The 23,882-nt window shown below is 37.3% G+C and overlaps 1 protein-coding gene across 2 annotated transcripts in view; it reads right to left on the bottom strand.

The window, feature by feature from the left end:
• si:ch211-243g18.2 (uncharacterized protein LOC559906 homolog) overlaps positions 1-17,010 on the bottom strand; it is a 17,232-nt gene extending 222 nt beyond the window's left edge. The window contains exons 1-9 of one of the 2 annotated variants that reach the window (XM_051121796.1): positions 16,965-17,010; positions 13,069-13,466; positions 12,667-12,749; positions 12,271-12,427; positions 8,881-9,045; positions 6,624-6,749; positions 3,616-3,833; positions 3,406-3,434; positions 1-278 (exon numbers count right to left, since the gene is read on the bottom strand). The exon at positions 1-278 is cut by the window's left edge and continues 222 nt beyond it. In XM_051121796.1, coding sequence (XP_050977753.1) covers positions 163-278; positions 3,406-3,434; positions 3,616-3,833; positions 6,624-6,749; positions 8,881-9,045; positions 12,271-12,427; positions 12,667-12,749; positions 13,069-13,461 — 1,287 coding nt within the window. In that variant the 5' untranslated portion in view covers positions 13,462-13,466; positions 16,965-17,010 and the 3' untranslated portion in view covers positions 1-162. Of the gene's footprint in view, positions 279-3,405; positions 3,435-3,615; positions 3,834-6,623; positions 6,750-8,880; positions 9,046-12,270; positions 12,428-12,666; positions 12,750-13,068; positions 13,467-15,488; positions 15,511-16,964 lie in introns of those variants that run through there. The other variant, XM_051121797.1, reaches the window with a different exon arrangement.
• Positions 17,011-23,882: the final 6,872 nt, after the last annotated feature.

Consider the following 23,882-nt stretch of genomic DNA (forward strand, 5'->3'; position numbering starts at 1 on the left):
ATTTCAGCTCTTCTGTTGCTTGAGAAAGGAAAGATGATCTCTTTGAAAGACTGGGAATGAAACAAAACTCAGGGGCCCTGTGGGGGCCCAAGGTAATGTGGCTCCTAAATGGACAATAGAAGCTTTTATACAGAGAATCACACAGACAGTCTTGTTCTTGTTTTACTTCTTTGTCTCCTCAATCTGTTCAACTTCGCTGGATTCGTCCACCACTTTGCCATTGATCATGGTTTGCGTTACCACCTTCACTATCTTACGGGTACGAACATCAGGCTCCTCTGTGGAGAGAAAGACCAAGAGAGAGTGATGTGAGCGATATGTTAGATTCCTTTCAGACACACAGACAGCGGACTGTAGGCTCTGTTATGAGAGCTGCCTCTGTTTGGCGGTGTTTAATGTGTGGAGCTCAGGTGAGAGAACAAACGCACTCCCAGAACATTCCAGAGCCACAGACGGATATCTGATAAATGTTTACCCAACAGTTCAAGCCAGATTCAAATATACTTAAGCGTTACACTCGCTATCATACTGTAAGAAATAGGGGATGTTTGGGTCCCTCATACAGTATAAATGTGTAAAAAAAGACTTTAACAAAAGATGATGCAAACTTTCAGTTATTATAGGCATTTTTCTAACTTCATTGGCACCTTAGTATATTGAACTGTTTTGCTTTAATTGCAAATATGCACATTTTGGTAAAATCAAATACACTACTTAATATACCGTAAATGATGTCTGTTAGTGACATATGTAGCAGAAAACCCATGAAAGACTTATGTTATTTAAAAAATCCACATCGTTTTATACGTATTTATTTATACATCTATGGGGGGGCGCCATTATTTCGATGACAGCAAATGATTGCACTCAGTGAGCTACTCCCATTACCTGTTGCTATTTTTACCACAGCACAACTCAGAAAATAAAATACTGATACGATGCCACATTGTGCGGCTTTTGGTTGTAATTTTCAGTCGAAGGGCAACAAGAGAAGCGATGTAAGTCTTCACTGCTTTCCTAGCGATAAGAAGAGGAGAAAAGAATGGACAAAGATTTGTGGACAAATAAAACTTCATAAAGACCCACGTCTTTGTTCTGTCCACGAGAGCTTACAAATGGCAGAGACAAGAAACGCTAGATGCCATCCTGGGAGAATGTAAACATGAAACGCCTGTCATGATGCCGCAGCCAATGAAGTTTCTCAGTGTGGATTTCACTCCTTGTGGGAAAAATCAGTGGTATGGCAATTGGTTTAAGCTTACACTTGCATCCATTGCCACCTGTAAGCTCTTTCAGTAGCTGTGCTCATCATATCAGTATTTTATTTTCAGAGTTGTGTATTCTAAATTGTGTTGCAGTAAAAATAACAACAGGTAGCACCAGTAGCTCACCGAGCACAACCATGTCACCTCATAATGGCACCCCCAATAGTCCAAAATATATATATAAAAAAATAGGATTTTTTTAAATAACGTAAATCTTTCATGGGTTTTCTACTACATATTTCAGTAAGAGACATTGTTTACATTATATTAAACCATTTTTTAAGGATGCATTAAATTATGGAAGCCTGTTTCCGTCATTGAATAAAAAAAAGGGTAATTGCGACTTTTTATCTTGCAATTCTGATAATTTTTTCTCAGAATTGTGAGATATAAACTTGCAATTCTGAGAAATAAAGTCGCAATTGCGAGTTATAAAGTCAGAATTCCAAGATATAAAGTCAGAATTCTGAGAAATAAAAATAAAATTGTGTGATATAAACTTGCAATTGCAAGTTATTAAGTCTGAATTGTGAGATATAAACTCGCAATTCTGTGAACATATCAGTCTTTTTTTTCTCCTCAGAACTGGACTTTATAACTTGCAATTGCGAGTTTGAATTGCAAGATACAAAAACGTCAGAATTGCAAAATTTATATCTTCTGACTTTATATCAAGCCATTCTGACTTTATAACTCGCAATTGCGAGTTTATATGACACAATTCTGAGAAAAAAAGTCAGACTTACAAGAAAAAAAGTCACAATTGTGAGATAAAAAGTCGCAATTACCTTTTTTATTTTTTATTTAGCAGCGGAAACGGGCTTCCAATATTAAATTGATCAAAAATTTCTGGAATTTTTTTTTTTTTTTTTTTTGTTTTTTTTACAGTTTCCAACAGTTTACAGTTTTTTTACTGTTTTAATAAAAAGTGTTTCCTCAGTATCAAATCATCATTTTTCTGAAGGATTATGCGACACTGAAGACTGGAGTAATGATGCTGAAAATTCTGCTTTGCATCACAGGAATAAATTGCATTTTAAAATATATTCAAACGGAAAACAGTTCTTTTTTTTTTTTTTTACTGTTTTTACTGTATTTCTGAACAAATAAAATGCAGCCTTGATGAATACAAACATTAAAAAATCTTCCCAACCTCAAACTGTTGAAAAGTAGTATATATGTAAATAAAAGTTTTTATTTCTTTCTCTAATTTAGTTATTTATTTTAATTGACAGTGTGTTATAAAAAAGAGCTGAGGTTGTGTGCTAAGGTTATGCATCAACCCTGTTGTCATCATTTTTCCCCCTCGCTTTTTGAAGTTATAAATTATTGCATAAATCAAAAATCCTTTATAATAATAAACTAAGTGAAGTCTTCATGGACATGCAAAGATCTCCCTTTTTAGTACTTTATCTTATGTTTTATGAAGTGTGTCAGTAGAGAATGTTAAAATGTCAACCATATTGCCATTGATTTTCTATAGTAAGCAACTTATAAGTGACGTTGAATTGCAAAAAAAAACATTTTTGTGTGTTGCACAAGCCTAGTATTATCCAATTAAACCATAAAGCTGTCAACCCTGTTACCCTGATTACCAATTTTGCATGAATTATGGAGAAAGGTACAGTTTTTATTAGGGCTGGCAAATGATTAATCGCGATTAATCGTACACAATAAAGGTTTGAGTTTGCCTATCATACTATGTGTAATTATGTATATATAAATACAAGGATATTCATGTACATATTTAAAAATATTTACACGTATATGTATTTATTGTAATTTTTCTATAATTTATATTTTATATAAATACAAATTTTTGTACCTAAATAACATATTTCTCTTAAATATATACATTCATTTGTGTGTATTTATATATACATAATAATTACACACAGTACACACACATATATTAGGCAAACTCAAACTTTTATTTTGTATGCGATTAATCGCGATTAATCGTATGCCAGCCCTAGTTTTTATTCTAAAATTTTAATTTGTTTATGCAGTATTTATTGGTTATACAAATTTTTTCTGCAATATTTGTTGACTATAACTTGTAAGATCAGTTTGTGCATATTTGTTCTAGTGTTTGCTGAAGTTATAGCGTGCGACATGTTCTGTGTGAGCGAGTACTCACTCTTGGGGGGTGGAGGAGCCTCTTTAGCCCTGTGAAATAAAAAAAGAAACCTGATGTAAGTATCAAAACAATTGTTATGCTGCCAAAATCCTAGACACCAATATTAGTGTCAGCATAGAAAAAACAGCATAGAGATTTGGAAGGACATTATGGTGAGTAAGCAATGACAATTTTCATTGTTGGTGAACTGCAAGAATCTCTCGCACTCACGTTTCCTCCCCCTCCAGCAGCCTCCTGTAGGTTGCGATCTCCATCTCCAGGTTCTGCTTGATGCGCAGGAGCTGCTCATAGTCCGTCTTGTTGCGCTGCATGTCCAGACGCAGCTGCGACAGGTTTTCCTCCAGTTGGGCCAGGGTAGCCTGCAGTCGCTCCATCTCAAGAGTGTACTTCTGTCCCGTCTCACTCAGGTTACCCTCCAGAGCTGCCACCTGTGAGAAGGGTTAAATGGGAATTTGTTAGCCAACGCCATAACTTTGTTAGCGCCAGGGTCAGAAATGAACTTTTCCATTAAGGGACCATTTTTGTATGTAATTATATGTAAAATATACCTGTAAAAACAGCTAATATTATGGAAGGCCTTTTCCGCCACTGAATACAATTTTTTAAAAAAGTAACTGCAAGTTTTTATCTCACAATTCTGACTTTTTTTTCTCACAACTGTGATACAAACTCAGCATTCTGACTTTTGTTTTGAATTGTTCAGAATTGCATGATATAGCAATTGCAAGTTATAAAGTAAGAATTGCGTGAAATAAACTTACAATTGTGAGTTATTAAGACAGAACTGCAAGACATAAACTCCCAATTCTGAGAAATAAACTCAATTGCGAGTTAGGTTAAGTCAGAATTCTGAGATATTCTGAGAACATATCTTCTGTCTTATGTCTTTTTTCCCCTCAAAACTGGACTTCTCAACTTGAAATTGCGAGTTTATATCGGAGAAAAAAGTCTGAATTGCATAAAAAAGTCAGAATTACAGAATTATTAGAGTTTTTATTTTGTTATTCTGACTTTATAACTCACAATTATGAGTTTATATCATGCAATTCTGACTTTATAACTCGTAATTGCAAATTTATATACCAAAATTCTGAGAAAAAAGTCAGAATTGCATAAAAAACTAAAAATTGCGAGATACAAAAAGCACATTTGCAAGAAAGACTTTATAACAATTTTGAGTTTATATCATGCAATTCTGAGGAAAAAGTAAGAATTGCAAGCGTATATCTCACAATTCTGTTTTTATAACTCACAATTATGAGTTTATATCATGCAGTTCTGAGAAGAAAAGAATTGTTTATTTCTCGCAATTCTGACTTTATAACTCACAACTGCAAATTTATATATTAAAATTCTGAGAAAAAAAGTCAGAATTGTATGAAAAAAGTTGGTATTGCAAGATACAAACATGCATTTGCGAGAATGCATATAATATAGCTGCAATATTCGAGTCGATTAATAGAATACATATAAAACTTTTTTTTTTGTTTTGTGTCTGCATTTTGGGCAAACACCTCATCTTCACAAGCGGCTCTGGCTTCACAAACAAATGTTGGTCCATGACGTTAGTTTAGTCTTAACTCAAGTTCTGCAAAAACTCTGTTATAATCACTAAAGCTACAAAAAGAATCTTTTATTTACATAGCATCTGCATTGTGTTGTTTACGATGAGGGAATTCACGAACGCAAAGAATTCAATCAGTGAGCACGCATACTCAACAACAACATCGGAGTTTTCAATTCGAACACCTCTGATTGGTGCGTGTTCAGCGCTGAATAATTTAAGCGTTTCTGATTGGCCACTGTATTTCTAAGCTCAACAGAAATGCGTGTAATTGGTTATAAGTCTCAACATCGCAAAAAAAAAAAAAAAAAAAAAGAAAAAACTAAAACTAAAATTAATCAAAATGTAATTCTGCAAATAGAAACTTTTCATTTTCACATTTTAATCAGGACAGCCATGATCGATTATTAAACTGAGCAGGGGCAATTTCTGCTCATTTATCTTGACTTTGTGGGTCAGTTTTGTTCATTTGGTGACATTTTTGCCACAAGCCCCGGTCTCTCCCTGTTTAGCGCACATATAGAGATGCACGTTTCAATTTAAATAGATTTCTGGATCCTGTTTCCACTTCTTTTTACAATAATTTCTTGTCCTCCCTCTATTATCAATAAGACGGTCAAAAGCCTTAAGATAAAAATAAACATTTAAATGACAATAAAATATATATAATTTATATAAAAACTTATATAATATATAATTCTTAAATAACTTATATAAAAAAATAATTCCATTTGGTCACACTTTTTTTTGCATAAAGTCTTGCATCCCAAAAATACATGTAAATGTGGGTATGTGGGTCTGTCTGTGTGTGTTTTAGTGAATAACTATGTAAATGAAGCTATTCCATCAGTAAATGAGTCGATCCTATTTATTTTGCATGTAATCATGTTTAAACTGCCAACCACCAGTTGGTGATAAGGTGAACCGTCAGGACAATGAGGCTTTATTGGCTACTGCTCACATGCTGATGAGGTAGAAAGGTTTTATACAAACACTTACAGGCCATTTTTCCTGCAAGAACGCATGCTTTACAGGAAAGAACAGCATGAACATTGTTTGTCCTTTTATGTTCCACTAAGGAAAGAAAGTCATACAGGTTTGGAACAACTTGAATTGTAATTATTAGTTGCCTTTATGCATCTACTTGCACCCTCAAAATAATTGCACCAGCAGAGAAACTACTACGAAACAACCCCTATGTGAACTTACGTCTTGGCTTTATTTACACAAGGGCGACCTGTTTATAGTAACTACATCTGAGATGTTGGGAGTGATCTTGGACTGGCGTAAGACTCAAAGGTCATTAAAACAAACAAACCTGTTTCTAAGTGAGTGTTCTGATGGAAAAGTTCCTCTTTGGAGATCTATTACACGTCTGTTACTTTTAGTAGGGTTTCTACTGACCCCTTTTCACGACATAATCCAACAACAAACTGTGTCTGTCCTTCTTGCTGCTCACATTTGACTTGTAAAAGTAAGTAAAGGCATGCGTTCGAGCATTTATGGCCTGGGTCATTCAAATAACCTCGACATAAAGGACAGGGTTTTACTTTCCAGTGCTAAGCGGTAACTGTATCTGCATTGGCCGCAGCTTTAGAAGTTCACTCAGGGAACAGAAATGGTGCTTAAAAGGTTCCTCATGCCTGGTTCTGACCTGTTTGTGAAGGCTCTCCAGTTCCACTTCCAGTGTCTGCAGAAAGCGCTGCCTCTCGGTCAGTTCACTGTGAGCCCCTCTCAGGGCTTCATTACTCTCACGCACCTGCGTCTGCACCGTCTCCAACTATACACACACACATACAGTGAATGGGTTACAAAAGTGTTCTGCATGCAAGACCATAATGCAGCAGGAGGAAGTAATACATCCTGCTAAAGGTCTGATGAACTGCAGGTTCAAAGTTTTATATGATGATGTCGAGATAACATGGATCACTGATATATACCATAAAGATGATTATCATGGATCAATATCTAGAAGTGTACCATATATACCTTGGTTTTATATACAAAGAAATCCATGGTTTTCATATTTTCATATATTATTTCTGAAGCACCTTGAAATAACATGTAAATACTGCAAATCATTTAGTTTGAAGATTGTGGTTGATTGTGGATCATTGTGGTTCCATGTTACAAAAAACGCACCGTATTATTTTTGAAGTACCTTATGTAAATTCAATGAGTTTAATTACCAAAAATACTATAGTATTACCATGGTCCTGTGTCAAAAATATTTTTAAGTACCTTGAAACACCATGTTAATACTTTGGATTTTAAAATATACCAAGGTATGGTTTCCATGTGCATGTCATGTCCAAAAGAAGTACCTTAGAGAAACATATACCATGATTTAGCTTACAAAAATACCATGGTATTACCATGGTTGAAAAACCATGATAATATTGTGGTTTACAATTAAAATATTAAATACATTAAATATTAAAAAACATGATGACTCCACCTTATTTTTGAAGTACCATATGTAAATACCATGGTGTTACCTACCAAAAATACTATAGTACTACCATAGTGTCCAGCTTACAAAAAGGTGTTTATATGTTAAAAAACGTGATAGTAAAGTGGATCCTTATTTTAAAAAAACACATTTTATTTTTGAAGTACCTTATGTAAATTGCAGTTTAATTACCAAAAATACTATAGTAGTACCATGGTTCTGTGTCAAAAATATTTTGAAATACCTTTTTTGAGTACTATGTAAATACTTCGGATTACAAAAATACCAAGGCATGCTTTCCATGTGCATGTCATGCCCAAAAAAGTACCTTAGAGTAACATATGTTTATCTTATAAAAAGACCATGGTATTAATGTTACAAAAGCCATGATAATATTGTGCTCTAATATTAAAAACATGACGATACCATGGTAGTTTTGAAGTACCATATGTAAATACAATGGTTTCACTTACCAAAAATACTATAGTAATACCATAGTTCCAGTACCATAGTGTACAAGCTTACAAAAAAAGGTATTTATATGTAAAAAAACAAAAACAAAACAAAAACATGATAAAAAACATGGTAAAGTGGATTCACATCTAAAAAAAACATGTAAACTTGAAATAACATTGAAATAACAGTTTGCAGACTGTGGTTGATTGTCGTGCCATGTTACAAAACATGGTAATACCATTTTATTTTTTAAGTGCCTTATGTAAATTCCATGAGTTCAGTTACCAAAAATACCATGGTATTACCATGGTTCTGTGTCAAAAATATTGAAATACCTTGGAGTACCATGTAAATACTTTAGATTACAAAAATACCAAGGCATAGTTTCCATGTACATGTCATGTCCAAAAAAGTACCTTAGAGTAACATATATTTATCTTATAAAAATACCATGGTATCATTATGGTTCAAACCATGACAATATTGTGGTCTATTATAAAAAAAAATATAATACCACAGTAGTTTTGAAGAACCATATGTAAATACCATGGTTTTATAAAAACATTATAGTATTAACACAGTTCCATGACATGGTATTTGTACATGGTTTAACATGTATTAATAGTATATGTACATGTATAAAACATTGTAGTAAAGTGGACCCATGTATAAAAACATGGCAATACCACAGCATTTCTGAAGTACCTTAATGTAAATTCCATAGTTTTACTCTCAAGAACATTTACTGTGGTATCGTGTCCAAAAACATGTCATAATAGTTTAAATACTTTGGAGTAACATGTAAGTACTATGTTTTAGTATACAAAAATAACATGGTATTATGTATTATCCTTTAACAAGTTGTTGTTAAATGGTAATACCTAGTATTATGGTTGTACCAAGGTGTTTTTGTTAGTGAAATGTGATCTGGGTCTAGGAAACTCTTAATGGGAGCTGGCAGCCATGATACTGGTTCTGACCCTGATCCTCTGGGAACACCAACCTTTTTACGGTACCAGTTTTCAGCTTCCTCCTTGTTCTTCTGGACAATGCCTTCATACTGAGACCTGAGGTCAGAGAGAACCGACCCCAGCTCTGGCCCACGGGCCGCATCCACCTCCACACTGACTTCCTCTTGAGCAATCCGGGCCCTCAGGCTGTCAATTTCCTGTGGGAAAGAAGGATGTTGCATGACTAAACAAATTGTCTGGTAACTTTCTGTGGAACTAATAAAAACTGTTAGTTTTTGACTAATGAGATATCTATCATGTTTGGATAGGTTGTGCGTGTATTTTATGTTTGAACATCGGGGTGTGGTTTGTGTGGTGATTTGAGACTGCGGAGCGCATGTTGGGAAATTTGATACCACGTGGTGGCACAAGGTAGGTGGAAGTTACTTCATTATTAAGTTCTTCTCAATGAATATTTAATAGTGTTGATCTCATGTTGCTCACAAGTGGAGTATGCATGTGCCTCGCACAAAAACAGGCAGACACGCCAGATATACTTTGAATATTCTACAACCGTGACACCACACCCTACTTTCCAAATATACCTAGAGTCTATGCGTGAGAAAGAATGAAAATAATACTGTACTTCCTTAGTGTTTTTCTTACATGTTGTTTTTTGGTTCAGCAGTTACAAGTAAGGCTTAAAACATAGTCTATGCAAGTACAACAAACAAAGTACCCATTGCATTCTCAGTACTGGCCCCATCGGCCATTATTGTAGACGTGCTTCAGATCAAGTTTGTTAAACTAGCTGAATACCTTAATCTGGTTCAATGGCAAAGACTTTTAATAGTAACTCTATCACCTTCCTGAGTACTGGGACTTGTTCGTTTCAAATGAACACAAGAATTCAAGTATTTGTACTGCTTCTTTGCACTTGGAATTTGTTGGGTAAGGATACACATCTTTGCGTACTTGTGCAAAGCAAGCTTCTGGCCTAAAAATGACAATCAGCACTTGACTCAGTGCCAGAAGGTTAGCTGTGAGGCACATCTTAGATTTCATGAGACAAAAGAACCGCATGGATTGAGTTACAAATGACTCCAAGCATGGACAGTGGAGGTCACCGCTTGGGACTCTTCAAGGGTTTGACAAGCCTGTCACAGAGATACACTCTTAAAAATAAAGTTTCCAACAGGGGATTTTCATAGTGATGCCACAGAACAGGGGTGCCCAAACTCTGTGCTGGAGGGCCAATTTCCTGCAGAGTTTAGCTCCAACTTGCCTCAACATACCTGCTGGGAAGTTTTTAGTATGCCTAGTAAGAGCTTCATTAGCTGGTTCAGGTGGGTCTAACTGGGGTTGGAACTAAACTCTGCAGGACACCAGACCTCCAGGGCCGAGTTTGGGCACCCCTGTACTAGGCATACTAGAAAGTCCCCACCAGATGTGTTGAGGCAAGTTAAACTCTGCATGACACCAACTATCTAGAACTAAGTAGGGGTGTAAGAAAATATCGATACACGTGTGTATCGCAATATTTTGTTTGGCGATACTGTATCGATTCTCAAAAACTGAATATTGATATTTAAAAAAAAAAATAATCATACAAGATTCATGACACTTGCTTCGTTTTGAGTTTATATCCTGACCGCTAGATTGCAGTCTTCTTATGTCTGAACTTAAACAGCGACAGGAAATACTAGCATAAGCGCACGGCGCTAATGTTAGCATTAATGGAGGATGAAAGAATAGTTCCTGCTCCCGCCTCGGTGTAAAGTGTGATGTCATTTTGGTATCATTTTGAGGTAACGTTCACTCCAGGATACGGCAAGCAGCGGAACCGACGCACCGCCGCCACCCGTCTGTGCAGCAGAAGCGCCCCATGCAGCCGAGGCGGCGCCCGCGCTGTGGTTACGCTGCTTGCAGCATCCCATGAAAGGGCCTTTGCGCCGGGCATAGTGGGGTAGCCACGCAGCTGCCTGCCGGTTTCTCTCGTGGTGGGGCTGTTTTGTGCAGTTGAGGCGGTGCTCGCGTCACGGTCTGAAAAACTTGCAAAATCCAAAACTTGCGAAATTCTCAGAACAAAAAAGATTCTTAGAATGTCCAATATTTGTATTTATTTTATTGTTTTACAATTCTTTTGTTTTCTTTAGGAATCCTGTAAGCACTTTATTTTTTATTGATATTAAGCAGATGTAATTCATAAGTTCAGATCGTGACATGGTTACAATAATAAAGTTAAATTGTAAAGCAGGGTCTAAAAATATATATGGTCTGTTTATAAAAGCTTACATTTTATACATTTAATAACTAAAGAACCTTGCAAGCACTTTATTTTCCCCCTTTACTCGTACTGCACAAAAAGTGATTCAGTAACATTATGGTTTGCATATGGTGGTGTTTTCTTAATTACAGCTTTCCTAAAATTGTGTCCTATTCATAAAATAACAAATATCCCAATATATCGCCTTGTTCACAATATTGCAATGTATCGCAACCCCTGTATCGTGTTACGTATCGTATCGGCAGATTCTTGGCAATACACAGCCCTAAAACTGAGTTTGGGCACTCTTGCAATTGAAGAAGCATTTTTGGTTTCCCAAAGAAGTTCGTGTGAAACAAAGTGAAACCAGACTTTATTCGCCCCATCGGAATGCATATTTACACTGTCTGAATCATTCCCTATCCCCTATATCAGTGGTTCCCAACCACGTTCCTGGAGACCCGCCAACACTGCACATTTTGCATCTCCCCTTTGCCTGACACACCCATTTCAGGTTTTGGAGTCTCTGCTAATGAGCTGATAATCTGAATTAGGCGTGTTTGATTAAGGAGACATGAAAAACATGCAGTGTTGGGGGGCCTCCAGGAACATGGTTGGGAACCACTGCCCTATATAGTGCACTACGTGCCATTTACAGTAGAGAAAATACTAATTCTTTGAACAAGTGACCAAATTCAGCCGCAGCTTCAGTGTGTATTTATAGTGTAGGGGGTCCCGCCTACTCTTTGGATTTTAAAGAGTATTTGATTGGACAGAACGTTCGCTGAAAATAAGTGTAGGGTGATGTCATCAAAATCATTGATCCATGTTGGCGGGACTGTTTTGAATGCATATATTTTCTAAATGCAAATTTTGAGCAGGCTAGCTTATTAATAACCTTAAGGCTAACATATTCATACTAAAAGCTAAAAAACTTTCATTTTGATTTCATGGGGATTTTAAAGGCTCTTGTAACTACAGTGAAAGCGACTGTACCATCAGTTCCTCCATGAACATTTGCATCAACAGAAGGTTGAAAGGAATGGAAAACCACTGAACTTTGGACTGGTCCACGTCCTACTCTTAATGTACACTTACATGCTACTTTTTAACTAGAGGGAATGCAGAAACGAGGAACAACAGGTGCCGCATTTGCCATTCCGTTCCCAAATCTTACCTCCTCGTGATTCTTCTTCAGGAAGTAAAGCTCCTCTTTCAGGCTGTCCAGGTCACCACGCAGTGTGGCGATGATCTGGTCATGGTCTGACTTGGCTTTCTTCAGGGCCACACAGTCCCGCTCCACTGACTGACACATCGCACTCTCCGTCTCCCATCTGCAAACATACACCAAGTCAATGCCTGCTAAAGCTTGTCAACACGTTTCTTTTTATTTTGCCTTCATTACGACAGGACAGTGCAATGATAACAGGAGGCAAAGCAAAGTGGAAGAGAGAGAGGGAGGCGGGATCCGAGCTAGGACCCAAACTTGGGACACCCACAGCGCGACAGCGCTATATATCAGCTCGCTGCCCACAAGGCTGTCGCCGCCAACGTCAACACATCAAACACTCACTTGATTCTGAAATCATCTGCAGCCAGCTTGGCGTTATCAATCTCAAGCATGATCCGTGCATTCTCCAGAGTCTTCTTCCTTACCTGTAAGGTACAGAACATGAAGAAGAAGCTGCATATTCATCTAGAACACACTGAAACCATCATTTAAACGATCATAGTGGAAGTGTTCAAGACGTCATTATGCATGGCATATTCATTCTGATTTAGGTACTTTCCTTCTTTGTTAAAAGGTAACCGTTTAGTCTAAAATAGGTAATTATTTAACTAGTGTGTCTGGTACGGCTAATGATCAGAGACATTTGCTGAGCAGCATTTCAAAGTATATCTACACACCAGGAGCCATGCTAACAATCTTTGTTTTCATTAAGTTCAAAAGACCTTAAGGGCATTGTCCACATACTTCCTGTTCTAGGGCATGGGCTTGGGCCATCATGGAATCAATATCGTGGCCTTTCGGCACACGTTCCAGCATCAGTTGTTTGATCTTCAGCTCCAGGTCAGCATTGGACTTCTCCAGAGAGCGGACCTTGTCTAGGTAGTTGGCGAGTCGGTTGTTGAGGCTTTGCATAGCCTCTTTCTCATTGGTGCTGTTGCCGTGAAGGCCGTTGAGGGACAGGTTGCCCAGGCCATTCAGATCTGACATGCTCATGGAGGCAGAGCGAGACAGGGGCTTGGAGGCAGAGAATGAGACGGCCGCTTTGGACCGGGCACGTCCGCTGTCCCTCAGAGACATGCTGGAGAAAGAGGGCTGCCGGCCCAGGGAGAAACTCCGTACTGAGAGACTGGACGACATGACCTCTGTCGACAGACGGAGATGTGTTTTAGTATGTACTAGTATGTACATTTTTGATGAATGACAATAATCCTGCAGAGTTTAGCTCCAACTCGCCACAACACACCTGTCTGGACGTTTCTAGCATGTCTACCAAGACCTTGATTAGCTGGTTCAGGTGTGTCTATTTAGTGTTGAAGCTAAACTCTGCAGGACACCGGCCCTCCAGGAACAAGTTGTTAGATTTAAAGATATACTTGCATATAAAGTATACAATTATTATGTGCTTTTAGAATAAGTATAAATATAAATGTAAAACTCCCATACTGAAAAACCTTTGCAGATCTAGTTTTTAGTCACAAGAGTGAGCAAAGAAAATCATATTTGGTGTATGAGAACATCACATCTCCTCCTAACCCCAAGACATCCTCTTTAGAATGTTCTCTATACAAATTGACTTTTTAAAAGATGGCTTTTCAAGCCAAGAATTTTCCATTGCTCCCCCATGCTGGATTTTACAGCTAGAAGTAAACGTCCAAACACTGTAAAAAATGACTTCTCAACTCTGGGCTGCTTAAGAGAGTTGGCTCACACCTTCCTAATCCATTTATCTCCTGCCATAAAGTGATAACCGTCTGACAGCCTGCTACTGTTAAAGAGCTCGGGGATAAAGGAGCTCTTTATGCTGATCTGAGACCAGAATCCCCTGACAGGGGTGAATCTCAGAGGTGAATCTCACAAAAAAATATTGTTGGCACCGATAGTGCAGTGGTTAGTTTGCCGACACATAGCGCAACTGTGCTGCCGGCAACCCGATTCGATTCCCGTCACAAGGTCCTTTGCTGAACCCAACCCCCTCTCTTCACCCAATGCTTTCCTGTCTGCTCTCAATTGTCCTACCAAATAAATGCAACCCCCCCATAAATATAACTTAAAAAAAAAAAAAAAGAATTGTTAATATTGTGCATACAGTATGTATAAAATGTAAGAACAATGTAACATGTTTTCAATAACCACATTTAAGCTCAAATGTTTTAGGCCTCCAAATGTATTACTGTACACACACACACATGCACACAACATTCTCTCTCTCTCTCTCTCTCTCTCTCTCTCTCTCTCTCTCTCTCTCTAAGACACAATTTTGCATTGTGACATTGTTTTTATAACAGTTAAACACATTTCAGCACCCAGATGATTTAATCCCACAAATGTATTACTGTACACACACACATTTCATATATGGGTCATTCTACAGAATTTGTTCAAACTCTGAGTTGGAAACGTCTTGAAAAAATTTGTCTTTTTCGACAAATTTAGATTGTATGCAAATTGTATAATATCCAATGTACACATTTCTAGTAATTGTGCAGAATTTGCTTACATCTTCCTTTCAAATATATATATTTTTCTATTTTATTAAAAAGTTTTCAGAGGTAAATTAATCAAAATAACAATTTGAACAATATTTCAAGTGAGATTTGTTGTATTTTGAATACAGTGTTTCTTTGTAAAAGGCAAAAAGTTGATCATTCTGATTTCAAACTTTCATTAGTTTGAATATACACTGAACCAAACACTATCATAACATCATAGTTGATTATTCAGTATACTTTATTTTTGACAAAACATCCCATGTCTCAGTCATGACAGAATATTTTGACAGTGACAGTCATGTTTTTGGTATCGACCACATCACATTACAGAATTTTAACCTACTAAAACATAATAAAACACTACAAATTTGCATGACTGTACTAAAATGTTTATCTCTCTCAAGTGAAGGTTTATGTGTTCCCTTTTGTCACTACAGAAACAAAGATGACATGTTTCGGTCGTGACTGTTTTGGTAGTGACAATTTTAGATACTTTTTAAGCCTAACTCAAAGATGCTAATCAGCACATGGTTAGCTAGCACAGTTCTGAACAGCTGTACACATATAAAAACTAAATGTTATGTAAGTACTCCCAAAAAAGTGTGCTTAATTGAAAAAAGGTGTTCGGTAGTGACATTCTTTAAAGTTACACACAGACTACTGCAAACAACTTACCTCAAAATAATGGCACTACTTACCACGCAGCGACACTGTAAAAAAAAAAATTGTCAACTTAGAATAATTTGTTACCTGGCTGCCTTTTAATTTTAAGTTCAGTCAACTCAGAAATGTTAAATTATACTAAATGACAACTTAGATATTTGAGTTGATTAAACTTAAAAATTTAAGGCAGCTGGGTTACTTACCCATCTGTTAAGTTTAACAAACACAAATATCTAAGTTGTTACTTAGTACATCTTAACATTTCAAGTTGACTAAACTTATTTGAGTTGACTGGACTTAAAATTTTAAGGCAGCAGGGTAACAAATTATTTTAAGTTGACTCAACAAATTGTGTTTTTTGTTTTTTTACAGTGTATGAGAAAGAGTGACACACATGAATATTTCCTGATCATAAATGTAGGGCTGTAGTTAAATCAGTCTCAGTTAATGAACTAAAACATATGCTGTTTTGGTAGTGACATGAAAATCTATAAAAAATAAAACAAATATTTTTAAAAAAACAACAATGGAATAAAATACAAAAATTATTTCAATATCATTTTGATCAAGTTGAAATTAAGGGGTTAGGTTTCAAGACAGCCGCCTCCTATTTGAAAGTAACCATTAAATAATGATTTTATATATGTTAGCTTGCTGATATTTTAAATATTATTGTGGGTTTCAATAGATAATAAAAGGATCTTAGTAAACATCTAAGATTTGAATACTTTAATGCTTTTTAAATGTGTTTTTTGGTTGTGGGACAGCAGTTTGCACCAGTTCTATAGAATGGCCCATATATATTGTCAGATATTTTGCATTGTGACATTGTTTTCATGACCAAATTTAAGCCTCCAAATGTTTTATATATATATATACATATATATATCTATATATATATATATATATATATATATGTACATATATATACATCTCAGATCAGTTGCAGAAACTGTACCAATGCTCAGTTTTAAATGACTTTAGTAGATTATGACTTTAGACGTTAGTGAATTATTAAAAGAGCATCAAACTACGCACAAAACTTCACTGCATCATAAAGATCACATGATATGTAAATGGACACTGCATTGTTTCTTTGTGTTGCCACATAAAACAATTAACATTCTTTTGTTGTTAGGCTTGTTGTCTTGGAAACGTATTATGTTGTCTAATTTGATTGGAGTTACTCTAGACAAGACAGTATGATTCATTTGTGGACGTGCAACATCTTTAAAACCGGTTATTGGTCATTACAAAACACCTGAATAAATTTAAAAAGAAACTTTTTCTAAACCAACAAGAATTGGGAATTACAGAGTTCCTTCATTGTGATCCTTATACTTTAAATGTAACTGAATATAAATATAAATACCACATTTAATGTGAATCACAATATAATTTCATTTGATTTTACCAGGTGATAAGAGGCTGTTTATATGTGGTTAGGCTATTGCATAAGAAGTGTTAAAAATTAAACAAGACTCATACCTGTGGTATTTGCAGTGGAGGACGGCTTCTGTGTTGTGTGATGTGTGGAGCATTCAGCTGTGGTCAGTACCTAACGGTGCCCTCTTATAGAGCTCAGGACGGAGGGGGCGGAGCTTACAGTACACCTGAACACCTGTGGGAGGAGCCCACCTGCCTCTCTCTCAAACTCGAACTGTTTGCACTAGTGTAACTCAAGACATCGGAGATCACGGCATGAAATATTCAACAGGTTTCTGCTGTAACGTGAACAAAGAGAATGAAAAAACAAAGCCTGCTCTATGTGCCTGCAGGACAAGATCTATGAGCCAGAACAGTGTTTACTGTCCTTATCTTCTACAATTCTCTCTCAACCAGATCTGAAGGATAGCCATCTAATCTTTCCAGTATTTTAGTTGCAAACTGTGCTCTACTGAACAAAAATGATGGTGACCTAGCCTAATTTAAGGGGTTATGTTCACACACACATAGAGAGATTATGTTTGTCAGCGATGTATCTGAGTGCTTAAAGGGACAGTTCACACAGAAATTAAAATTTGGTCGTCATTTGCATACTCTTTTGTCATTCCAGACCTGTATGAGTTTTTTCATGCCGAACACAAATGAAAGTATTTTGAAGAACGATGGTAACTAAGAACTGGGTCTGTAATGCTTCAAAATGACACTACTTAAGTTTTTTGTATTTCAGAATTCACATGCCTTTTTTATTAATTGTTATTAATAGAGAATTTTCTTTGCAAATATTCTGTGAAAAGTGTAATTTAATTGTGTGCTTTTGTCATTTTAGTTTCATTATTTGTCATTTAGTTTCATTAATTTGTTTTGTTTTGTTTTAATAATATTATTTTACTTTATTACTTTAGCTTTATTTTAAATAACAAAAACAAACAATTTTGGTTACCATTGACGTCCACTGCACTGCAAAAAATTAAATGAAGAAAACTTCTAATATTGCAATGAAAAAATACTTCAGTATTTGTACATCAAAATTTACTTTTACTTACCTTCTTGTGTTCTATATTTTATTACAATTATACTATATTACATATAGGTTACTATATATATATATATATATATATATATATTGTAGGTAATTATATTTACTAACAAATATTCTGTGTAAAGTGTTTCTACACCATTTTTTCCAGTGTGTATGAACAAAAAACACTGACATTTCTCAAAATATCTTTAGTTTATTTTTTTATTAATTAATTGTAATTAATTGTAAAATTTACTAGCAAATATTCTGACATTTGTCAAAATCTCTATATATTTTAATTAATTAATTGTAAAATTCACTAGCAAATATTCTGTGAAAAGTGTTTCTATGCCAAAAACACTGACATTTTTCAAAATATTTTTATTTATTTATTTTTTTAATTAATTGTAAAATTTACTAGCAAATATTCAGTGAAAAGTGTTTCAACCGGTTCTTACAAGAATTTGTACATATTTGACAATGAGGCTAATTTGAATGAATTCGTACTATCTCACTTGTAAGACGGTTAAGTAAGAAACTTAAGTATGAAACTTAACGTCACAGAAATTGTACAAATTTCTACAAGGTTGCATGAATTTGTACGAATTAGCCACCTTGTAAAATAAGTACGAATTGGCTGTGAGATAGCATCGAGTGTTTCTACACCAATTTTCAGTGTGTATGGCCAAAAAACACTGACATTTCTCAAAACAGATCTTTAATTTTTACATTATTAACAAAACTTAAAGTTCTGAACAGGAATTGTGCTTAAAAACGAAGCTTGGACCAGCTAGGAACCGACTGCCATATTCCAAGCTAACATTTTACTCAGTAGTCCAGCAGGGAAGCATTACAGTCTCAATTACAACTTTGCAATAACTACTTCGCAAAAAGCGACAGGCTATTTCCTATGATACGCACAGTCCGATCAAGTCAGGCTGCTCTGCTCAACACCTTTTAAATGTTCACAACAGCAGCGTAATCCTCCTCTCAAACTGTGTCATGGGAACAGGAGTTGGGCAGCAAACAGAGATCTTTTGTGTCAACTCTACAAACACAATGAAGTATCCAGATCCTACAAAGCTGGACTCTCAGAGCTGTACGGCTGATGCCAAACGAGATGGCACCAGTGCGATTGATTCGATTCACACATCCGTAAGTGTTTCAGGTTACATGACGCCTTGTCTCAGGGTTTAGTCCAGTTCCTACGTGCCTGTAAACAGGCTTCCTGACATGGCAGCAAACCGCAATGACATTCCTAAACCTCAGCTCACATTTGCTCACACTGAGGGTCAGTGTTTCTGTTAAGCATGAGAAACGGTGAAAGAGTATGTAAAGAAGAGATCTGGATCTGTAGGTACATTTTTAGCTTTTTTTTATATTTACTGCATGTAGTCTGTAAATAAAACACCAAAAACTTTTTAAGTGGACAAAATTGGTCCAATTAATAAAGTATATTTGAGTATTTACTCTTCAGTCTTGTATGTCACCATGGGTGGGCAAATCGATCTGCATCATGGAGACACTGCAATGGATGGAAAAAAAAAGACAAATTAGCAGTGATTCATGTATGAGTGCCGTGTGTTGTGTGAATCACAGATCATTTGTGTGTAAGTAATTACTCAACATATGTTTGACTCACACTCATCCCAATGTCTTTGTTCTGTAATATGAGGAGGAGAAGTCATTTGTCATACTAAATCTCCTCCTACAACTTTCGCTGTGTGAGGTAGAAAATTCAGTAATACAATGAAAATAGTTTTGACTGACACACACCACTCATGTTGGGTTTCCATGTTTCATGAGGACGTTCCACAGGCATATGGGTCATTCTATAATTCTGGGTACATCTCATGTCCGTTAAGTTTTTTTTTTTTAATTTCATCAGTATAAAGCCCTGATGCTTAATTTTCTAGTACACAATTATATTTTTCCCAATCACACTACTATATATTGAAAAAGCCATATCTTTTGTTCAAAAATAATGTTCATCATTTTGTAAAGCTGCTTACTCTGCATTTAAAGGGGTCATCGGATGCCCATTTTCCACCAGTTGATATGATTCCTTAGGGTCTTAATGAAAAGTCTATAATATACATTGGTTAAAAATTCTCAATGGTTGTGTAAAACAACACCTTTTTGCCTTGTCAAAATGAGCTCTGCAAAAATCATCTCATTCTGGTTGAGGCTGCTTTAAATGCAAATGAGCTCTGCTCGCCCCGCCCTTCTCTTCTCTCTGTGGAGAGACGAGCCTGTTTACTTTAGCCGCATTTAGCCACGTTTAGCCACTAAACTTGCTAACTAGCACATTATTAGGAAAGCTGATAGCAAAGATTCATAAAAAACAAAAACCTTATACTCACTTTGTCGACTAAGTTACCCACTAGAAAACCCCCCCTCAGAAAAGGAATGGGTTGTCCAATTCTCGCATAACTTGCACAGTATGATTATATTTCCTCTAGAAGCACATTGATAAAACACTAGAAGTGATGTTCTCTCTCTTTCCCCAAATATAGGTTAAAGTAGCAAACCTATTTCAAGAGTGGATTAATTGACCGCCAACAGTTACACAAGTATTATTGCTGCAAATGTTAACAAGACAATTTAACTAAAACTTTTGTATTGTTTATGATAATATATTTCTATACATACCATATGCGCAGTAGTTATATGCTTCCATGTTGAGTATAGGCCCAAAACACTAAAAATGTCAACTATGTTACCCGTCAACTGTGTTACCCAGTAAAGGTAACATGGTGGACAGTTATATGGTATTTTATGCACATATTCCTACAGATCACCTTTATTTATATAGCTCTTTATACAATATAGACTGTTTCAAAGCCGCTATGTAAGGTCATGTTTGGGTTTTTGGGAAAAAGAAAAACTTTTTTCTTCACATTGTCAAATTCTAAATGTACCCCTAATTATAGAATGACCCATATATTGTTTTTTCTACAGCACAAACTATATTTTCTATTCCCTTACTGTAACCCTACTCCTCACAGGAAACTTTCTTCATTCTTAGATTTTTCAGACACTACACTCTGTGTGATTTATAAGCTTGCTTCCTCATGGTAACAAAAAATGTCACCACAAGGACAAGGATTTTGGATATTGCCATCTTTGTGGGGACATTTTGTGCCTATGATGTAGGTTATACCTAAACACACACACAAAATCATAAAAGTGGTCCATACATGTTTTGCACTAGTCTTCTGAAAGTTTTGTATAAGAAAGACCAAGGTTGTAACAATGAAAAAGTTGAAATTCGTGTCAACCAGAATTTTATTTGTTTGATTTATTTTGATCAAGTTAATATTTTACACGTGTATTTATTATTATTACCAGAGAGAGAGCAAGTTATCTTAATTATTAATATATTTTAGTAATTTCGTCTGATGTGCTTTTGTCATTTGATTTTTTATATTTAGGTTTACTTTTTAGTATTTCAACATTAACGTGTAATATTTTTCTTATATTTATTTTATTTTGAATAAGCTATTATTATTTCACATTACTATTTATTTATGATATGATTTAATACTTCAACCTTACCATATTTTCAGTTTTAGCTGCCAAGGCAACATTTCTGTTTTCATGTAATATTTAAAGTTTATTTTATTTTGAATTAGTGTTATGGTTGTGTGTGGAAGGAGGCACACGAAGACAAAATAACAACAAGTATTTAATAAAATCCACAATCAGTAAATCCAGACAGGAAGGGCAGGGAATCACACACCAGCATAACTTTAAGATTGGATGAACAACAATGAACTGAATACAACTTATAGGGGTGCTAATGATACAATGACAGGTGAGGGTGATTAATGATGACTTGACAAGGACAGGAACAGGAAAAACCATACAGGGGCACAGAAGGGAGAAACCAACACAAACAGTCCACAGGGGTGTGACATTACTCCCCCCCTCCCAGAAGGCGCAACCTCGCGTCATAGAACAAACAAAAACAAAGGAGTGGACGTGGGATGGTAACAAAAAGTCAGTGTAGGAGGCTCAGGCGGAGGATGGACTCCTGGGAGGAGGACAACAAACAAAGTCCAGGGTGGTGACAATGGAGGGACAAGCCATGGAGGAGACAAAAGGGTCCAGGGTGGATCAGACGGAGGGAGGAGCCAGGGAGGAGACAGAAGAGACTCGGAGCAGAAGGAGCCAGGCGAGACCCAGGCCACAGCCATGATGGTAGCCCACGACGGAGACGATGGGGGAAGGAGCCATGGTGGAGGAAGGGCTGACAACTCCAGGGGGCCCAACCGACGGCGGCAGAGCAGGTGGAGCCTGAGGCGGAGACGGAGAGCCGATGATCATGGGCGACACCGAGGATCCGGAGGGCCAGGGCGGAGCCCAAGGCTCTGGTGACCGATGGCAGAGGCGGCGATCCGGAGGTCTGTGGCAGAGCTGGAAAGACAGAGGACTGAGGCGGAGCTGGAGGGGGGGAGGAGCCCAACAGAGCCGGTGAGACAAAGCGTCGAGGCACAGCCGGAGGAGTGGAGTCCTGAGGCAATGGCGGGATGATGACCGACCAAGGTGGAGTCGGAGGGATGAGGGAGACCAGTGGAGCTAGTGAGCAGACAGGCGACGGTGAAGACGAGGGAGCTGAAAGTCGGGGTGGAGCCGCTGGGTCGGAGGGCTGAGGCGGAGTCATGGACTCAGAGGCTGAAGGCGGAGACGAGGGATCCTCCAGCCATGATGCAGATGGAGAGTAGCAGACCCGCGGCGAGCCCACCGCACAGATGGTGGGCTGAGGGTGAGCAGCAGGGCTGTCAGGAGACAGCGGTGGTGGGATGGAGGCAGCAGGGATGATAGGGGAAGATAACAGAGGGAGGGTGAGTAGGAAATCCAGGCAGGCAGATAGTTCATAGGATGGTGGAAGAGAGGGCATGTCTTCAAATACGTTCCCATAAGAATCGATCAAGTCCGGTTCCACATAAATATCCTCAGTGTAACCAAATCTTGTTCCACATGTAAATGTCCCAGATCCAGACATTGCTCACCCTCAGCGGTGGTGCAGTGGGCGGTGCTGTCCTCAGCATCCTCAAGCCCAACTGGAACATCCACCGTCGTGGCCATTGTGGCTGGCTCTTGCACCTGGTCGGACTCAATAAGCTCAGGCTCCATAGCAATCTCTCGCACTGTCGTCCCCATTGGCGATGACTCTGTCGCTCTCTGCTCTGGCCCTCCGTCCACGGTGGGCTCGGGCACTGGCTCCACGAGTGGAGGTGGTGGTTGGCTGGGCTCTGGGTCATGCTGTGAAACTGCCAGCGTGGGGTGAGCTGGGGAGGTGCAGCGCACTCCAGTTCTCTGAACAACGAGAACTGGAGTGTTCCATTACTTCTACTTCGATTTCAGAACAATTCAAGTAAAGGACTAAATTAATCAATTAAGGGAAGATCACAGCGGATTGTTTTGTCATTCAGTCCTCGCAAAAAGCACGCACCCAGAACGGCCTCGTTCCAGCTCACCCGGTTGGAGAGCTCAAGGAAGTTCTCCACAGACCTGTCCAATTCTGAATTGCCCCGCCTTAAAGTCCCCAGACATCTCTCAAAAGTCATTTTGTTTGTGGTCCGATCTTCTGTCACAGTTGTGTGTGGAAGGAGGTGCACAAAGACGAAATAACAAGTCTTTAATAAAATCCACAATCGTTAAATCCAGACAGGAAGAGCAGAGAATCACACACCAACATAACTTTAAGATCAGACAAACAACACTGACCTGAATACAACTTATATAGGGATGCTAATGATACAAGGACAGGTGAGGGTGATTAACTAATAATGACAAGGACAGGAACAGGAAAAACCATATATGGGCACAGAAGGGAGAAACCAACACAAACTGTCCACAGAGGTGTCACAATTAGTTGTTTTATTATTATTATTATTAGAGTTTTCATCTGAATTTTTATTAAGTTTTAGTAATTT

Source organism: Labeo rohita, chromosome 10, assembly GCF_022985175.1.
Source record: "Labeo rohita strain BAU-BD-2019 chromosome 10, IGBB_LRoh.1.0, whole genome shotgun sequence".
In the NCBI taxonomy this organism is placed as follows: domain Eukaryota; kingdom Metazoa; phylum Chordata; class Actinopteri; order Cypriniformes; family Cyprinidae; genus Labeo; species Labeo rohita.